The sequence below is a fragment of the Ostrinia nubilalis genome, chromosome 29 (assembly GCF_963855985.1).
Source record: "Ostrinia nubilalis chromosome 29, ilOstNubi1.1, whole genome shotgun sequence".
In the NCBI taxonomy this organism is placed as follows: domain Eukaryota; kingdom Metazoa; phylum Arthropoda; class Insecta; order Lepidoptera; family Crambidae; genus Ostrinia; species Ostrinia nubilalis.
Window position 1 is genome coordinate 4,867,149 of NC_087116.1, and position 20,301 is coordinate 4,887,449.

General features: G+C 39.3%; 1 protein-coding gene across 2 annotated transcripts; it reads left to right on the forward strand.

The window, feature by feature from the left end:
• Positions 1–89: 89 nt before the first annotated feature.
• On the forward strand, positions 90–9,016 carry LOC135085752 (mitochondrial potassium channel-like). 2 transcript variants are annotated; one of them, XM_063980551.1, is made up of 6 exons: positions 90–464; positions 2,734–2,883; positions 4,016–4,178; positions 4,865–5,076; positions 6,048–6,123; positions 6,443–9,016. In XM_063980551.1, the coding sequence occupies exons 1-6, from the start codon at positions 210–212 to the stop codon at positions 6,709–6,711; spliced, it is 1,125 nt and encodes a 374-aa protein (XP_063836621.1). In that variant the 5' UTR covers positions 90–209; the 3' UTR covers positions 6,712–9,016. The 2 variants fall into 2 exon arrangements, with proteins under 2 accessions (XP_063836621.1, XP_063836622.1); XM_063980552.1 differs by having other exon boundaries at positions 91–464; positions 4,865–5,043.
• Positions 9,017–20,301: the final 11,285 nt, after the last annotated feature.

Consider the following 20,301-nt stretch of genomic DNA (forward strand, 5'->3'; position numbering starts at 1 on the left):
TGACTTAAATCACGTTTTCCATATTTCGTGGGAAAAATAAAAAAAACTAACGTCAAACTGACGCATCTTCAAATCGCTGTCAATCATCTGATCTCCTCCTGTCACTGTCACTCAAAAAAGTCTCGTTTCACTCGGAATGATATCATTCCGGGATTTAAAATGCAAATAAAACATTAGCTAAAATTGGGGCACAAATTTAACATGAAATCATGGCCGACCGCCTCCGTCAGATCGCTCAAAGGCTGAAAGACAAGGTACATTTGCCGCAGCTGACCACCACCGGCAGGGAGAAGGTTGATCAGATGCTGACCAAGTATGCCCCTGCCAAGAGAGTCAGTGACATCGCAGAGCGATTCAAACATGAGACGATCTCTAGAAGAGTCCAGGAGTTGGTGTCCCGCTATGAAAAGTTCACGGGGGTTGAGGAGATCATGGCCATTCAAAACACAGTCGTAGAAGCACAAGTAAGTCCATTTATGACTTTATAGTAGTTTCAAGGTCGCTATATGAGATGTGTATGTTGTCTATGCAAAAAAGTTTGTACATTGTTGAGAGGAAACGTGCTGTAGAATTTTTAGAACTGTTTATATCATGCTTGGATAATTTTAGATTTGCTCTAGTTTCCTTCCTTTCTTTGTTTATATTGTGGTGTGAGAGATCATTAACTTATGTTGAGCTGACTTAAAATCTTCCATTGAACTAGGTATAAGTAGACAGATTTTAAATTTTAGCAGAATGTTGTATTATCAAAGTCAGGGACTAAAGGTTATCATGATTTTTTAAGAGATAGGTACCTATTTATTTGCATCATTACATTATTATCTGAAGTTATAAGAATCTGATAATTTAAATTTCATTGGTTCATCTCTACTGAACATGGTAAACAGCCAAAAATGTAAAAAAAAAAATAATTTTTAACTCATTCTTATTATTGAATAGGGCTAAAAATCAAAATATTAATCCCAGATTTAATTATAAACAAAAGAAGAACATTTTGATATCAGCATCAATTTGTTTGTCTTAAGTCTAGCACAAAATGATCTTGATCTTGATAACACTTCCACTACTTATCTCTTTTTTTCTAAGATTGTTACATCATTTGCTTAGCAAATACCAATACTGTCTGGGACACACATTTATCATTACCAATGCAAATTCTTTATTGCATGCATCTCTCACAGCTGACTTTATAATAAACTAGCTTTTGCCCACGGCTTCACCTGCGTGAAATTTAGTTTGTCACAGATCTTCATAAATTATAGCCTATATAGGGTGGAATTTTGTAATGCCACCTGGAGGGAAAGTACTCTTAATATTGTAGATAGAAAAAAATTCTCAAAGAAAACATTCCTTTATTTTTGAAAATAAATAGAACTGCATTCAAATATTTCCAAAAATTTGCTTGCCACACCCGGGAATCAAACCAACTAAAATCTGTTAAAAATTACACCCTGTATTTTTATTGCATCGATCGTTAGGGTCAAGTATAAGGATGAAATCTCTCTAACAAACTTGATAAATCAAATGAAAGGAAATTCATAAAATCTTCATCATCATCATTTCAGCCACAGGACGTCCACTGCTGAACATAGGCCTCCCCCAATGACTTCCACATCGCACGGTTGGTAGCGGCCTGCATCCAGCGCCTTCCCGCTACCATCCATCATAAAATCTTAAATTATTTTAATTATGTACAGAAAATTGTATGGTATGGTAGTGAATTTTCGAAAATCTATGAATGCAGTTCTCATTCTTTTCAAAAATAAAGGAATGTTTTCTTTCAGTAAAATTTTCTATCTGCAGTATTAAGAGTACTTTCCCTCCAGGTGGCATTACAAAATTCCACCTGTATGTTATTCTGGGTTATAAAAAATAATACTGTAAAGTTTCTTCAAAATCCGTTCAGTAGTTTTTGCGTGAAAGAGTAACAAACATCCATCCAGACATCCAAACTTTCACATTTATAATATTAGTAAGATAGGATTGAGCTGATGAGATTAAGATAATGATAGCATCAGAAATATCAGTAAATCTACTGATTCTCCCTTCATAAAAGGGGAAATATTAATTTATCAGGACAATGAGTGGGCCTAAGCAGTTCAAGAAACAATTTGCTAGCCTTTTTCAAGTGTTTAAAATAGTACCTTGGCAGATTCCTGCCAAAGCTATTTAGCGAGTATGTAGGCCAAATTCCTTCGTCCTGTATACGGCTTTATTGTGTCGTTTCGCGTCGAAAAGCGTCGCATCATGCTCGTCGCTGACTTAGGACACTGTGTGGCTTAGGACATTTTATGACTAGCACATTGTGTGACTTACTTAAGACATTGCGTGACTTAGGACCGTGTGACATGGGACATCGTGTGACTTACGACATCGTCTGACTTAGGACATAGTGTAAATTCGTGTGACCTTAGGACATCGTGTGGCTTAGGTTATTGTGTGACTTAGGACATCGTGTGACTTAGGACATCGTGTGGCTTAGGACATTGTGTTGTGTTAGGGCATCGTGTGACTTAGTAGGACATTGTGTGTCTTATAGTGTGACATAGGACATCGTGTGGCTTTGGACATTTTGTGACTTAGATCATAGCGTGTAACTGTCTTAGGACATCGTGTAATTTAGGACATCGTGTGACTTAGAACATCGTCTGACTTAGGACATCGCGTGACTTAGGACATCGTGTGCCTCGGGATATCGTGACCCGATGACGACGATTGTGTCCTCCATTCCAGGAGCGGTTTATGGTGGCGCAAGAGCGGCGGCGCGAGCTCGGCAGGCAGGTGTCGGACGTGGAGGCGCGTTTGAAGGAACTCCACTCCGAGATACAAAATACCATGAAGGGAGACGACAAGTATCTTCAGCTGTGCACTGAGGAGCATAAGGTAAGTGAAAAACTTGTAACCTTTGTTCATACACAATAAAGACTTTATTACTTAGGCCCAGAACAGACGGTGAAACGCAACTGCAATGAAACTGCAACTGCTAGTTACTTCTGAGTTGCATCTAAGTTTCTACCATAGCGTCCGTTAAGAGACCACACAATCATGACGCGACCAGATTGAAAGTTTCAGTTTCATTCATCAGAATCATCAGAAAGTTGCAGTTTCGTTGCAGTTGCATTTCACCGTCTGTCCTGGACCTTACTTTACTTTAAAAAAAACATCTACCTACAGGTATAGACCGTTTCATTCACAAAGACGCGCCTCACCATTCTTCCGCTAATGTTTTAGTGTTATCGGTACGCGCTAAATGATCCATGAGTGCACACGCACACTACTGATTGCTCGGACCACACTCCCCGCACCCCGCGCGACCGAGACCACACATTGCTGGGGCGCGTCCGAGTAGATGAAACGGACTGCATATTGAGGAGACTTCCCGCGGTGGTGTATTTTTTTTTGCGCTTGGAAACGCTTGTGTGTGTAGTGTGATCGCCATTATCTTATTTTTTGGATGGCAATGATTCGGGTTTTGGGAAATCACGATGTCGCCATTTTTCACATGAATTTTATGGCCACTTCTTTTCTGCACCAGCCGATAATAATATGTTGTTCCGAAGTGGTGGTAAGGCAAGCTATATTTGGGACGTGTATAAGCGGCTAAGCGCCCTGTAGGACTAGGATGCGTGCCGCGATAAGCGGTTATCACGCCACGTCGATAAAGTATATCAAGGCGCACATCCTAGCCCGGCTGGAAAGGGCCCAAGTAACTACTGAATATAAGCTTTGACTTTGAGCAGTTCTCTTAGGCCCAGAACAGACGGTGAAACGCAACTGCAACGAAACTGCAACTGCTAGTTATTTTTGAGTTGCATCTAAGTTTCTGCCATAGCGTCCGATGAGAGACCACACATGACGCGACCAGTTTGAAACTTTCAGTTTCAGTTTCATTCATCAGAATCATCACAAAGTTGCAGTTTCGTTGCAGTTTCGTTGCACCGTTTGTTCTGGGCCTTAAGTGTTTAATCTAAGGTAAAAGTCACTTGACTCCTCGACACGAATTCTTTGCCCCTAGCTAATCCTCCAAGAGCGGGCGCTCCGAGCGTTATTTTCTGACGCGGAGCGGGAAGAGCGCGAGTTATTCGCGACCATGTCGGCAGCTGTCAAGCTGGGACACGAGAGAGAAAGAGCTCACGCTGAAAGGAACAAGTACTGGTACATCGTCGCGTCTATATTTGGTGAGTTATCATCATTCATTCATTCAGGTCATTTAGTCTCCACCACACGGGATTATTCCCACCTCTCGTTCCCACCGCTGCAACTCCTTTTTTTTTGTCGCGGAGGAAATGCTTTGCGCACCGTCACCACTGCCGGGGGACAGAGTGGTGTGTGGGACTATGTCCTGAAAAATGGCGCTGCTCCGTCCTGAAAAGGACGGGGTATACGGTATACCCACTAAAACCTCCGCGGCGTTCCGTCATCGCCCGAGTGGGGGTGTCGCGAGTATCCGGCCGTAGCCTTAGACTTCCGCGACTACCACTGCAACTCCTGTGTAGCCAGGATCAACAGCTTGACCGCCAATAACCCAACCAGTGAAGGTCAAGTTTGTAAATTCGCTTCATTAATGATCAACACCAAGGATTGGCCTATCATTCGCAGTTATTAAATAATCTCTGGGTGTTACTTAAGATAGTAATTCAGGCTTCCTAAATCTTAGAAATTCGCACGAAAATGTAAAATGACTCATAACTACAGAAACTAGTAGCAAATAAAATTTAAAAAAAAATAGGTCAAAGATTTAAGATTATATTAAAGACTGAGCATGCATTGATTAGCATTTTGGTGCAGCCGTCTGCTTTGATGTATTATTTGGTACAGATGAAAATTTTTACTACTTTCTCACTTATTGTTTCGTCCACCAAAGGCACAGTACTCGGCATCGCCGGCTCCACCATCAACAACCGTCTAAAGATGGCGGAGTTCCGGGATATGATGGAACAGCAGATGGCCAGGAGTGCGAGCGTGTTGTACACCATCGCCGGGGGAGGCACCGCCAATAAGTCAGATATCGCTGACGCTATGAAGACTGAGTTCGCTTACCAGGTCAGTGGTCAGCAGGTTACTGATCATCGACAGGTCAGTTAATCTCCACAGCAGGGCAGGAGCCCAATCCTCTTTACACAGGGCTAAGAGTCTGATATCGCTGACGCCATGGAGACTGAGTTCGCTTACCAGGTCAGTGACCTTCAGCAGGTTAGTGATCATCAGCAGGTCATTTAGTCTCCACAGCAGGAGCCCAACCGTCTTTACACAGGGCTAAAAGTCTGATATCGCTGATGCCATAAAGACTGACTGAGTTCGCTTACCAGGTTACTGATCATCAGATGGTCACTGGTCATCATCAGTGGGTCTAGACAAAGTGCAAATTATAATCGCAAACCAGTCGAAAAGTGGTCGAAAAGCCCCTTTTTTGTATGGAGTTTTGACGGATTCGATTTTCGATTCGATCAAAAAGTGCGTTTTGTCTAGGGGGGCTGGTCAGTTAATCTCCACAACAGGAGCCCAACCGTCTTTACACAGGGCTAAAAGTCTGATATCGCTGATGCCATGAAGACTGACTGAGTTCGCTTACCAGGTTAGTGATCATCAGATGGTCACTGGTCATCATCAGGTCAATTAATCTCCACAACAGGAGCCCAACCGTCTTTACACAGGGCCTTGAGACTGATATCGCTAACGCTATGAAGACTGAGTTCGCTTACCAGGTCAGTGATCATCAGCAGGTAATTTTTAGTCTCCACAGCAGAAGCCCCGTCTTTACACAGGGCTAGAAGTCTGATATCGCTGATGCCTAGAAGACTGACTGAGTTCGCTTACCAGGTCAGTGATCATCGGCAGGTTAGTGATCATCTTCAAATTAAAATAATAGACTATTATTTAAATCTAAAAAGTAAACTGTACAAATAGTTAATTGGCTTGAAAAATGTGTGTCCTTTTAGAGAATATGTGTTCAACTGCTGAACTGCCTAATTTATAACACGAAAGTACCCCCAATATGTCAAAAAAATACTTTAAAAATTACTAAAGTGAATACCAAATTGTTTCAGGAACAACTAGCACAGAATCTGAGACTGATGCAGGAGAACATCGACCATCTAGTCAACAAGCAGACGTCGCTTATAGGTAAGCTGTCCAGAGAAAAAAAATCAGTTGTATTTAAAAAAATGCAGCAAAAATATCTCAAGTCCTATGACTGTTTTGGTATAGACCAACACTCATACAGTTGTACTTAGTTAGCGCGAAAATGTTACTTTATTAGTATGTAATATCATCATCATCATCATCATTTCAGTCATAGGACGTCCACTGCTGAACATAGGCCTCCCCTAATGCTTTCCACGTTGATCGATTGGTAGCGGCCTGCGTCCAGCGCTTCCCTGCTACCTTTACGATGTCGTCGGTCGTAATATATTTTTATACAATTTTATCTTCTCTATTCCAGATCACATTACACACCAAGAACACGTCATAGATAACCAACTGCGGGACCTCAAGAAATTAGTGCTGGCCGCGTCGCAAGTCAGCGCAAAATCCGACGCGGAAATAGCCAAAGCATTATCCGTAGTCCACCAAGACCTGGACGACGCGGAAAAAGAAAGGGAGGTCGAAGAAAAGAAAATATCCTTCGAACCCAACCAAATTCTAACAGGCATCGGCGTTATCATGTGTGCGGCCATCATTTTCGGCAATATCATAGGCAGAGTCAGTTGATTCCATTGCTGTCACAAAAAAAGTAAAAAGTCAAATTTTGTAAACATCATAGGCAGAATTGGACTATTCCATTGCTGTATCACAAAAAAAGTAAAAAGTCAAATTTTGTAATTGACGTTTGTAATAATTCAAAAAGTTTTTTATACAGTTTAAATCTTACTGGTTTTTGCAACTTTAGTAGTACAGTAGTGCTTATTTATTATTGTGAAACTATTTATTGTTGAATCGTCTGTATGTATACTAAAGTTGCTTGAATTTTTGAGATCTAAATACCGCAAATGTTACCTCGCTTTTATACTGTGCAATATCCAATAATACAATTAAAATATTTTTCCTCTGACGCATGTTAATTTTGTCGTTTTAAGGAGATTTTTTTATTGGATTTATAAGAAATTACCTTCAAAAACGCCTGTTAAGAAAACAAGGGGCATGGATATTTTTCGACAATATTATTTGAGTGATAGAAAACGTTTTTCAAATGGGGAAACTTCAGTGATTTTATAGTGATAATTATAATATCCAAATATTAGCATGTAGTACTTAAGTTGCGAATACATAAGTTTAAAAAAGTTGGATATTTTATTCGAAAACTTTTTTTTAACAATGCATAGATCTTCAAAAAGTTATAATAATTGTGACTAAGTTCAATCTCTTTTTTATTTCTTGCCAGTGATTTATATTAGTACCCATGGAGCTTTTTATACATTAATATTTTGTTTCCCAACAAAAATAAAGTAGGTGCAATATGGAAAGAAAAAAATAAACAAACCATAGATACTTAATCTATGGACAAACTAAGTATCATTGTATAATGGCATCTATAGCACATGTATACGGTTGATTTTAGGGTGCAGTCCTGTTGTCCCCCCTGCTTGGCCCCCCTAGGGGAGCCAACAGGATTTCGAAATCCTGTTGTCCCCCCTGGCTAGGGGAGACAACAGGACTAGATTTTTAATCAATGATTTGAGGACTGTTGTCCCCCCTGGCAAAAATTATTTAAAAGCCATAAATTTTTATAGCATAATTTATGAAAAACTGAAGTATTTGACTGAATGCCAAATTGCCAAACTGAATACCTAAACGTTTGTCTTAGTTTGTCAAGGTAATAGCTAATTACAATTTTGATAGATATTGGTGCCGGCCGGTATTAACTAACACTTACAAACTTGAAATTTGGCAGGTAGGTTTCCTTATAGGGTGTAGATATCCACTAAGAACGGAATTTATTTATTAAAGGATTGAAAATAATATGACGAAATCGCGGGCGGCTGCTAGTTGAATCACTGTCACTGAGCAAGTAATTTGTTGAATATTATTTAACTAGCTGTGCCCGCGACTTCGTATGCATTAAAACCCGTTTTCGCAACATTTTTCATTTTTGCTCTGCACCTATTACTCGTAGCGTGATAGTATATAGCCTATAGCGTTCCTCAATAAATGGGCTATCTAACACTGAAAGAATTTTTCAAATCGTACCGATAGTTCCTGAGTTTAGCGCGTTCAAGTAAACAAACAAACTCTTCAGCTTTATACAAATACAAAATAATAAGTATAGATTTAAAATTAATCAGTTTTAGCATCCTACCTACTAAATTTAATGTTGTAAGTAAATGCGGAACTTTGTGAGTATGGATGTTTGATACTCTTTCACGTAAAAACTACTAAACGGATTTTTACTTACACTTGATAAACTTTACAGTACCTAGATAATATTTTTTATACATGAGAATAGCATAATAGAGATACTTAGCTTTTGCCTACGGCTTTGTCCGCTATATGTTTATATTTATTTATAAAAAAAGATAAAGTTACTTTCGCATTTATAATATTATTTAGTAGGGATAATTCATAACGATTCTGTCAAAAGCAAGTAAAGCAGATTTTGAAATAGTCTGAAATAGTACCGGTACCAAGAACTTATATTTTTTTCGTTATCCAAATGTTAATTATTATTTGACATACGTTTAGGTATTCAGTTTGGCAATTTGGCATTCATTCAGGTACTCCAGTCCTTCTTAAATGTTATAAAATTTTATGGCTTTTAAATAATTTTTGCCAGGGGGGACAACAGTCCTCAAATCATTGATTAAAAATCTAGTCCTGTTGTCTCCCCTAGCCAGGGGGGACAACAGGATTTCGAAATCCTGTTGGCTCCCCTAGGGGGGCCAAGCAGGGGGGACAACAGGACTGCACCGATTTTAGCACGTCTCTTGTAGTTATGTTAATACTTAATTATTCCAAAAATATATTAACAGTTGATTGATTATTGATATGGTTTTGAGGCAATATAACATTCGTTTATAAATTGAATTTTATTTTTGAACCCTGAAGCGAATATTAACATCAATAGATTTTCTTTTTAGTCAAGGAAGGGTTTAGAAGTTTAGAGTGCGTGAAAGTAGTATTTTTATTTCATTATATTACCTATTTATCATAATCAGTACCTACTAGCACGTAGGCTAGCACGAAAAACTTTCGAGTTCAAATCGTTTGCGTATTCGAATCGCTATCAAAAGATTTAATACGAAAACTACAACAGCGCCCTTGTGAACGTGTCGTAAAGTGAACTTAGTATGAGAAATGGTTGCACGAAACTTATTTTGAGAATCAAAATTGTCACGTTATCGTTTAATTCAAGATTGAGTATCGAATTTTGTCGAATACGCAAACGATTCGAACTCGAAAGTTTTTCGTGCTAGCCTTAGCAGAGGGCTTAGTGTGTTTACGTCAAACGTCGTCACTAGTGAGCGTAAAAAAAATGGAAATTAAATGTGTGACGGATTGTACAGCGCCCCTAGCGGAAACTTTCAAGAACTAACATTTTCATACATTATTTAACCCGCTCACTAGTGAGGACGTTTGATGTAAACACACTACGCCCACAGGTCGTTTAGTGTCCACTGAAGGATATAATTTACCAGAGGATTTGGCTTACACACCCCACGCTGGCCAGACGGGTTGGGGAGGCCTGATGTTCGCATTGTCCTTTAATCCCCTAGGCTCTTACGATATCCACGGGAATAGTTTCTATTTTACTCTGCTGGGACCACACGGCTAAAGCCCGGTCCGTGAGCACGTAGAATTTTGCCCAATGACTCCTAGCTACCCATCCTTATCGCTCGCGCGTAATTATATTGCTGTCGCGACTGTGTGACTGGCACCCGCAGTGAGTGTGCGAGCGCGATAGCAACAATTACGCGCGAGCGATAAGGATGGGTAGCTTGGGGTCATTGGACAAAATTCTACGTGCTCACTGACCAGACTATAGAGATTCGATGCTATTTGAAATGCCCGCTATAACATGAGAAATATTGTCACATAAACAACAGATGGCAGCACTAGCTAACAGGGAAAACAAGTTACGACAGGGGGTGGCTCTAATCCATATCTGTGGGGGGTGGTTTCGTATTTCAGTCAGCAGGGTGTGATTCTTTATAAAATACAAAGATGGCGCTGTGCTCACTTTACTCGCGATAACTTGAAATTTTCTGGAAAATATATCAAGAGGCAAAATTATCTAGTGTGTTATCTAATTAAAATTTTGTGTTTCAGATGGTGATACCTGACAACGTTTGCCACGGAGAGACAATTTTTGCAAGACAGCTTTGCGCTAGTGGCTTAGCTGTCGATATACCAAGGGCAAGTGTATGGTTTATTGGAATAGCAGTTGGGATGTTATGGATATATAGTTTCGGTTATGGATACGGTTACGGATATTTTTTTATTTTGGATATCAGAAAGTTTCGGTTATGGTTACGGATATCTGTGCTTTCGAATACAATTTGCAATAATTGTCCAACACGGTTCATTCATGGTCGCACACTTTACATCGAATAAAAAGTAATAAAAAAATACAAATTGATACTTGATGGCAATAAAAAGGTAATCAGACTGTTATGCCTTTACATATAATGCTATACAAAAAACAATTTAAACGGCCTACATCCGAAACTATCCGAAACTTTTGAATCGGTTACGGTTACGGTGTCGGATATCCGAAAGTTTCGGTTACGGTTACGGATATCCTTAACATCCCTGAGCAAGTTTCTGTACTGACGATCGTTTTATTTATTTAAACTTCTGCACATAAATACAATGCACTGTGGCGGACTTAATGCCGGATGGCATTCTCTGCCAGTCAACCACGGGTCATGCAGAGAGAGTAAGGCGGTGCAAGAAAATTTTCTACCTTGTTCACTTGGGTGATATCATCCGGGTAGATAAAGTAGAATTGTGTGTTTATTTCACTTCGGAACCATTCATTATCATCATACATAGGCCTCCCCCAATGACTTCCACATCGCCCGGTTGGTAGCGGCCTGCATCCAGCGCCTTCCTGATACCTTTATTAGGTCGTCGGTCCACCTTATGGGTGGACGTCCCACGCTGCGTTTTCCGGAAACATTGCTTAGGTGAAATGGTAGGTACGATATGTAGTCCTTTGTTTCGTCGACTTTTTTTATTATCAAGGCACAGCCTGAGGGCACAGCTAAAACTATGCCAAAATGTTATAAGTTTTGAGAACAAGTTTTCAATTTATGTTCTTGTAAGTCCATCTTAATTTGCTAAAGACTATTTTATTCTATCACCTAATAAAAAGTTATACGACGAATGTTGAACAGTTTAAATAGTTCGTGACACCCAAAGTAGCCAAAAAGTTCGCAACACGTCGTCTTTGTTATTGGAATAAGGTTGGGTTGTCAGCTTTTTGACAACTCCATAGAACGACTGGTCGTCCAAGGAAAAGTCAATGGAACCCGATCGCGTGGCAGGTCACCAATGCGCTGGACCGAACAAGTTAAATCAGCAGTGGGAGACGGCGTATGTGGGATGCACCAGACAGTCTGCCAATAGAGAAAGATGGTGGGAGATCGTGCGGAGAGTTGTATCCGCCTCTACAACCGATGTGAACAACGCCTCAACGTGACCACGACCGCTCTGCCAAGAGCGTAACGAATAAGAAGATAAGAAGTCTTAAAATTCAAGTACCTTGGTGGTGGAAATCAAGGCAGTGGGCGGGGCACATAGCTCGTAGAGATGATGGCCGTTGGGGCAGAAAAGTTTTCGAGTGGCGACCACGGGTCACGGGCTGGAAGACGTAGCGTGGGCAGGCCTCCCACTAGGTGGACCGACGATCTGGTGAAGGTCGCGGGAAGTGTCTGGATGCGGGCGGCGCAGGACCGGTCGTTATGGAAATCCTTGGAGGCCTTTGTCCAGCAGTGGACGTCATTTGGCTGAAACGAACGAACCTTGGTGAGAATTGAGAATAAACTTATAAACCTTCATTTTATCAACCGACTTTAAGAAAAGGAGGAGGTTCTCAATTCGACCCGTATGTTTTTTTTTTCTATGTTTGTTACGCGATAACTCCGCCAATTATGAACCGATTTGAACAAATCTTTTTTCGGCGTATAGGTAATACCTCAAGGGTGGTCCCATTTAAATTTAATAATAAAAAAACAACCCCCAAGGGTGGAAAATTGGGGATGAACTTTTTTATACGCAATATCTCCGCCGATTATAAACCAATTTGAACGATTATTTTTTTGTTGAATAGGTATTATCAAAAGGGTGGTTTCATGCGAATTTGAAGAAAATATTTCACCCCAAGGGTGGAAAATTGGGGATGAACTTTTTCATACGCAATATCTCCGCCGATTATGAACCAATTTGAACGATTATTTTTTTGTTGAATAGGTATTATTTGTGTTCACGCATTTAAAGTCGTTTTTTTTTTAAAGTTATAGAAACTAATGTCTGCATATCAGTATTTATGTAGGTACTAAAATAACATACACGAGTAAACATCCGTGGTATTATCTTCTATTAAATCTTAATTAAGATGACAAAGTAACTAATAATTAGTTAATCATAACAATATAGTATTGCTTGATTGCAATTGATAAAGTATTGCAAGCAAATGATAATATTATTTTGTCTGTAATCCTACTTCCTACTTATATTATAAATGCGAAAGTAAGCATGTCTGGATGTCTGGATGTTTGTTACTCTTTCACGCAAAAACTACTGAACGGATTTTGATTAAACTTTACTGTATTATTGTTTATAACCAGAATAAAATAATATTGGCTATAATTTATGACGATCTGTGACAAACGAAATTTCACGCGGGTGAAGCCGCGGGCAAAAGCTAGTGTAGGAATAAAGTGACAGTGTATAGTACATAATACCTAACTACAGGTCTAGTACATAACTGGGTCAGTGTCTGAGCAATAACACACCGAAGAAAAAACGAATATTTTGGCTACACACATCGCTAGCGCGAATCTTCGGTTGTCGTGTGGCCTAAAGCACCTAAAGGTCTATGAAAATGACACTTGCATTTCAAATAAAGTATAGATGACCCACGCTGAACTGTCCCACCAAACTCAATGACAGGGGGGCGCTACCATCGTTCAACTATATGGTTTCCAACATGGCAAAAATCGGAACCAGCGATTCGGTATTGACGGTGGCGCCCCACTGTCAATGTCATCGATAGGACAGTTCAGTATTTTGGAACTATAAGGGTAGTTGAACGGGAAGCATGGTCGATCTGTTTTAATGGTTTCAATTTATTATTTAATGGACTTTAGTGTACAAATTTGGTGTTATTTTGTGTTCTAAAGTGCAGTGAAGTGATAAATTATAAAAAACATTGAAATACTTCGAATTTGAGCGCGCATCGAGTGTCGAGTGGGTTGTCGTATGAACAACCCGCTTTGGACCCGGTGGCGTCTCGAAACCTGCTTACGGGCATACTTAACTCCACGGAATCCATGAAAAATCAATAGAACTGAAACCCACGTTCTATTGATAACTTTGTCAATTATTTTTCACTCGACATTGGCAGAAATAAACCTCCCAGAGAGGTTTGGTTGCCATTAAAAAAAAAAAAAAAATACTTAACTTTCCCAATGACAGTTTATTTTTCCCCCGGGACTTAGTTGACCTTCACTGGTTGGGTTATTGGCGGTCAAGCTGTAGATTCTGGCTACACAGGAGTTGCAGCGGTGGGAATGTTTGACGGGCTGAAGTAGAAACAAGCGTAGCCGTGGACAAAATATAACTTATTGACAATGCTGACTGGTAAACAGACAACATGTTGTCAATGTTACTCATTTGACCCTAGTATTAACTAAGTACGTACTTGAGTACGCGCTAATTAGTACTTGGACGTGTATTTTGTTTATCAGAGGACGATAGTGAAAATTTTATTATGCAATTACATACGACATTATTTCATAATACAATTATGTTGTAAATAACAGATGTTTAATGTCGTAACTTAATCTCAGGCTAAAAGTACCTAAGTATTAAAATAAAAAAAAATGTTGTAGAATCGGCACAGGACCAGTTAAGTATAGTGAAAATCCTTGTGGGAGGCCTTTGTTTGTCCAGCAGTGGACGTTCTACTTCAGTATCACGACCTATAAAAAAACTCATAAAACTCATTTATTTTTGCAAATAGGCTTTTAAAACGCACTTTTACACGTCCCAGTATTAACCCTACCACTGCTTCGGGACAATAAATAAATAAATATATAAATATCCTTATCCTTAGACATTTTACACTGCGCTTCTAGTCCCAAACTAAGCAAAGCTTGTACTATGGGTACTAGACAACGGATATAAACATACTTAAATACTTTTTTTTGTAAATACATACTTATTATACATAGAAAACACCCAGTCCAGTACAAACAAATATGTTCATGCACACAAATGTTTGTACTGTGCGGGAATCGAACCCGCTACCTCCGGAATAGTAGTCCGTTTCGAACCACTACCACAGAATAATAATAAGTACTTCGTACAGAAGATTTTCTTCGCGAAGGTATTTAAAAAAATGTATGCTCAATGTCGTTAACAATATGGTGTAATTTAGCTTGTCTCAAGAGTCGAGCACCATTTTGTTGACACCAAACGGCCGACACCGAACTGACGAGACGAACGAAGAAATGGATGGAATGGAAGACGACCGAAATGGGCCAGTGCTGAGTGAGAAGAAGCAGCGCAAGAAACTCAGTCACTATTGTCAGCCTCCTTTTCAAGGTAACCCAGTGCTCTATTTCCCAGAAGGATTTAGCTTACACTCCCCACGCTGGCCAGACGGGTTGGGAAGCTCTATGTTAGTATGTTTGTCCCATATTCTTAGGAAATCCACAGGAAGAGTGGGAATGGTCCTATAGTCTATCTATTCTACTCTACCCAGGGCCGTCTTTAATCTACTAGGGGCAATGAGCACATAAGGGTCAAGGGAGGCCCTTCTCATCTGGATGATTTGGAGAAAGATCTTTTAGGAAAACCGACGGGGGCCTCCTCGATCACAGGGCCCTGTGGGAAAGAGGGGCCTGACTCTACCGGAATCTAATACCTAAAAAAAATGTGTATACCCTTGTCAGGATTTAAATTTAAATTCAAATTCATAGCTTTGGATTCCACGGGTTGGGGAGGCCTGATGTTCGCATGTTTGTCCCTTTAGTCGCCATTTATTACATCCACGGGAAGAGTGGGAATGGTCCTCTCTATTCTTCTCTGCTTAATAAACGCTAAAAATCATTCACCCTTGTCCATTCGTTCTTTTTGTTCAATTAATCTCGTTCGACATGACACACGATCGTCATCAGTCGTCACGTTTACCAAAAGTTACTCGTCCCCAATGCTAAACGAGGCAATAAACTAAGTCTCCGACTTCGTTTGTGAACCTAGACACGGATGATTCCGCCTGTTTGATAGAATTTATTCTCCTTTAAAGGCGAGGTGAATAATTTGAAATTAGCTTTTCAGTCGGGTAACGGGACTATTCACTATTCCCACCTCTCTTTCTCACCGCTGCAACTCCTGTGTAGTCAGGATCTACAGCTTGACCGCCAATAATACAACCAGGGTTTCAGTCGGGTAGTAGACACCAATAATGCTACGACATCTTTGCAAAAAATCGATAAGTCTAAAAGTAAAGCCCGTTTTCCACCGCGAGCGGAGCAACCCCATTAATGACTCCGTAAGTATACCTCGGAATACAAAAATTCATAATCTGTTCTCGCACTAACAAAGATTCGAGCGATAATGTCAAAGGGGGCAAAAAGAGTAAAAATAAAAAAAACCTGGCTCACCAAATCATACTCCCGAACGCTTTTTCTCAATCTCGATAGAAAATAAGCAATCTTATTTTGGTACACGAAATAAATACACGAAGACTGCTTCGCTACTTACATTCATAATACTTAGCTATTCCTCTTCGGTGGAAAACGAGCTTAAAAGCAGTAAATAAGCTCTATGATGAGAGAGATAGAATGAATAAATCTGTCTGTATTTAAAGTCTATGCCTACTTATTATATTCCTCTGAGAATCGATCGAGTTTCTAGACCAAGAGCTTCCACTACTCGCCATCTGTCATCCAACTTAAAGCTTAGCTTAGTAAAATCTTACAAATTAGCAATTATTATTCTTAATTATTCAATATTCCACCCACAAGGTGGATCGACGACCTCATGAAAGTAGCGGGAAGGCTCTGGATGCAGGCCGTTACCTACCGGCCTTTGAGGAAATCATTGAGGGAGGCCTAATGTTCAGCAGTGGACGTTTATCTACTTATGGCTGAAATGATGATGATGATTCGATATTCTAACACTAGGATTCTGCGTTGCCTAACTTTTGTCTTCTGTGATGCATGGTGTGTCAGTCTCTCAGATTATGTATTCTTACGGTACACTAATAGTGCGTGTGGTGTGTAGGGCGGACTGCACCGTATTTTGTTAACCATTGATTTACTAACCTATTGAGGCTGCTAATGCAATTCACCAACGTACAGCAGGTAAGTAGGTAACCCTTATTAAGTCATTGTTTCTCTGTTTTAATAAAAACCAGTAATTTTATTACTGGTTTAACTTTCCCCGGGACAAACTTGACCTTCAGGCTGGTTTTAGTGACAGTCCGCGTGACACTAAAACCAGCCTCACTGGTTGGGTTTTTAATGGCGGTCAAGCTGTAGATCCTGGCTACACAGGAGTTGCAGCGGTGGACACGAGAGGTGGGAATAGTCCCTACTTAATTTTTGTTCTACAGCCAGACCAAGCACTTGTAGCTTAATCAACAGTCAATACCCCTATCTTTAGGCAGCTAGAATACCGACAAAGCGATATTAAATTGTAGCTTTATCAACTGACAGTCATTCCAACTCTGGAAACTGTTTATGAGTTAGTAAACACTTACAGATAATAAAAGTCCTCTGGTGCACTTGCACCTAGAAGATATTATACCGTATTAGGGCACTTCTTCGAAATCGCATTCTTCGGCTGATTCATATGGACAAATTTCAAATTCAATTTTAGGTTTGTAACATAGACTCATATGAAAATAGGTACACCCAATAACATATATTTGGATAAGGGACTCGTTTTTGTAAAGTAGTTTTCAAGATATCGACGTTCAAATATTTTGTGACCATATGAATCAGAATTTGTTACATATTAATCAAAAATAGAAATAAAATTTATGATATTTATATACAATTGGCTCTAAATTAAGAAAATAATCATATTATAACAAAAACAATGATCTGTTGTTATGATAAAATGCAACGATTCCACAGTAATTCGTGAAAAAACATTTTTTTGAAACTTTAGTATACTTCCATAATATTTTGTCATCATCATAATCATTTCAACTGAACATAAGCCTCTCCCAATGATTTCCATAATGACCGGTTGGTAGCGGCCTGCATCCTGCGCCTTCCTGTGGGAGGACGTTCTACACTGAGCTTTCCGGCACGTAGCTTCCACTCCAGAAACGTGCTATCCCATCGGCCATCATTTCTGTATACTATGTGTCCTGCCCATTTTCACTTCAGCTTGCTAAAACATCGGACTATGCCACCATGCGACTTTAGATCGTTTACGGATCTCCTCATTGCAGATTCGATTGCATAAAAAAACAAGCATAGTCCACTCCATAGTACACTATGCAACTTTGTGGTTCGTAAGCCTACAGTGAGAGGCCGCTTTTCAGTACATTTGTCATCACTGATAAACACACACTGGATGTAGACTTTCATCTTATGGCACTAAGGTATTTTAGATGACTCTACTGAGCTGTATCACTTATCCAAGCTATTGTTGTTAAGACGTCCACCTACAAGGTGGAGAAGGTGAGATGAGCTTATAGAGGTTGTGGCAATGGCAATCAGTTAATCTCGAAATCATTGGAGGCCTATGCTCAGCAGTATATTATTATGTGCTATGGACGCCATAAGTGTAGCTGAAATAATAATAAAAATAAATAAATCGTTGGGCAATTTCATACAGCGCCATTTAGCTACAAAATAAGCAACAAATATGCTTGTGTTATGGTTGCTAGCTTAACGGATATACTACTTATTTACTGTTTAAACACAAATTATTCTTAACATAAAAATGATAATGTTTTTTTTATTCATAACAAGACCGCAATCGCACCTGGTCTTAAGTGAGATGCAGTCTGGGATGTCATTCTTAGTTAAAAAACCCTTTTTTGGTGCTTGAAAGACAAAAAACTAATTAATTTTATGATTCATATAGGGCCCTGACCATATGAATCACGCACAGATAAATCAGTTTTTTGCCTAAAATCGAGCAAAACTCGTCATACATACAGACTACAGTGTTGTAATTTTTCTACATGATTATATAACTCAAAAGCATCACAAGAAAGACAGATTAGATTTTTAATGCAATAATGTAATTTTATAAAGTAGGCATTGTAATCAGCATGCCACCTGAACCAAGCACAGATGAATCAAGTATTTGCCTTCGTCACACCGGGTTCTAAGCCAACCAGCTCCACGTCTGCCTTCTAGCTCATCCGTTGCAAGATGGGCTTGCCCTCACGCCAGAAACCAGACTCTCATGATTAAAACCTGACCAGTTATGGTCAAGAACAGCTCACGCCATATGAATCAGTATTTTATGCCGGACACTGCTTATTTATTTTTTTGCGAACAAACTAACTTAATTAAAATTATGACACATTTTTTTTGTAAAAGGACAACTCATTAGCTTTCGAAATAATTTTAATTTATATTGATATATCAAAAGGAAAATGCTACATCAACCATTTTGTTCCGGAAAATGGCTAACGGACACACCATATGAATCAGAGAATCACACTTCAAATATTTTTATTTTGTATAAAGACAGCAATTTTGTCAAAAATATTATTTGCGCCAGATAGGGCTATAGCTAAGCTATACGAAAAAAAAATATTGCATGCCATTTTGTTAGTTGGTTACAGAACTATACCCAAAGACATCGAAAATTTTGCCTCCGAAGAAATACCCATTACACTTCGATACATACTTACGTTTATGTACGAGTAGATTCATATGCAATTTCGTAATACGACCTATGTGATCAAAACAGCCTTGAAGATTTATGCTTAGCGCCTTCTAGGCAGAAAATAAGAAAAGTTAATGCTCATTGGGTGCAGACTTAGCAAGAGACTTTTTTGTTTACATTATACAAATACAAGTACCTATAGAAAATGTCCTTAACAAACCCTACCCTCTGTTTAAAGTGCGGGAATCGAACCCGCGCCCGCGGCTTTACTACGAGTACAAAGCCAGGCGTTCGACCGTAAGCATTTTTTTAACTAATTTTGAATGAAACATGGAAGTAAAAACCTTAGCTTAAATCTGTCAAACTCCATACAAAGACACCGGTTACGGTTAAAATAAGGTGGTGCTCAGCCCTAGACTTAAACCGTTGTTAACTAATAGCAAATCATCTATCGTGTAATCGGCCCGATGATTTATCATCGACATTATTATTCTCCTCACATATCGCCAGGACAACGCTACATTAATTCTAATGCAAGGATTTGAAGGTTTTCGTACATTTATATTATAATTACGTATCATCTATCTTTTATAACGTCATCTATAAGCGCAGAACTCGAGTCTACGGCTGATTCTTTGTCAATTCCGCGTCTTTGTTTCCAAATATTCGTTAAATTCTAAAGAAGATATAAAAGAATGGAACTGAATCAATTCCACCTTTGATTACAAATTGAAATTACCTATTCGTTGACTATGAAAAGAAAATGGAAAAATGAAAAAAATGAAAATGAACAATCACGTTATTTTTTGTTACATTTGACAAATATGACAAACGCGAAAGTTTGTGAGCATGGTGAATAGTGCTTACCTGTTTGTTCTCTATCATGCAAAAAATGCTCAACGGAATTTTTACAACTTTCTGATACCTAAAGGCTTCCACACACCAAACGCGGGGCAGAAGCGGTGCGGGTCAGTTGCAGCGCGGCTAAGGCACACTGAAAGCAGCGCAGTTTCAAAGTAATTCAAAGCAGTTGCAACGCGGGCGGATGTCAAAAATTTAAATATTCGAAAACCGCTTTCAACGCGCTGCTACTGCCCTGCGTTTGGTCTGTGGAGGCCTTTAGTATTAAAATTTTCTAGCGTCAGGTAAGAGTCGCATCTCAAACTAAAAATTCGAACTACCTAATCGAAACCACGACCTTTCGCTTGCCGGGTGACTGCTCTAGATGTAACTAGAGTAAGTTTTAACTAAATAAAGTTCTAGAAAGCTAGTTAC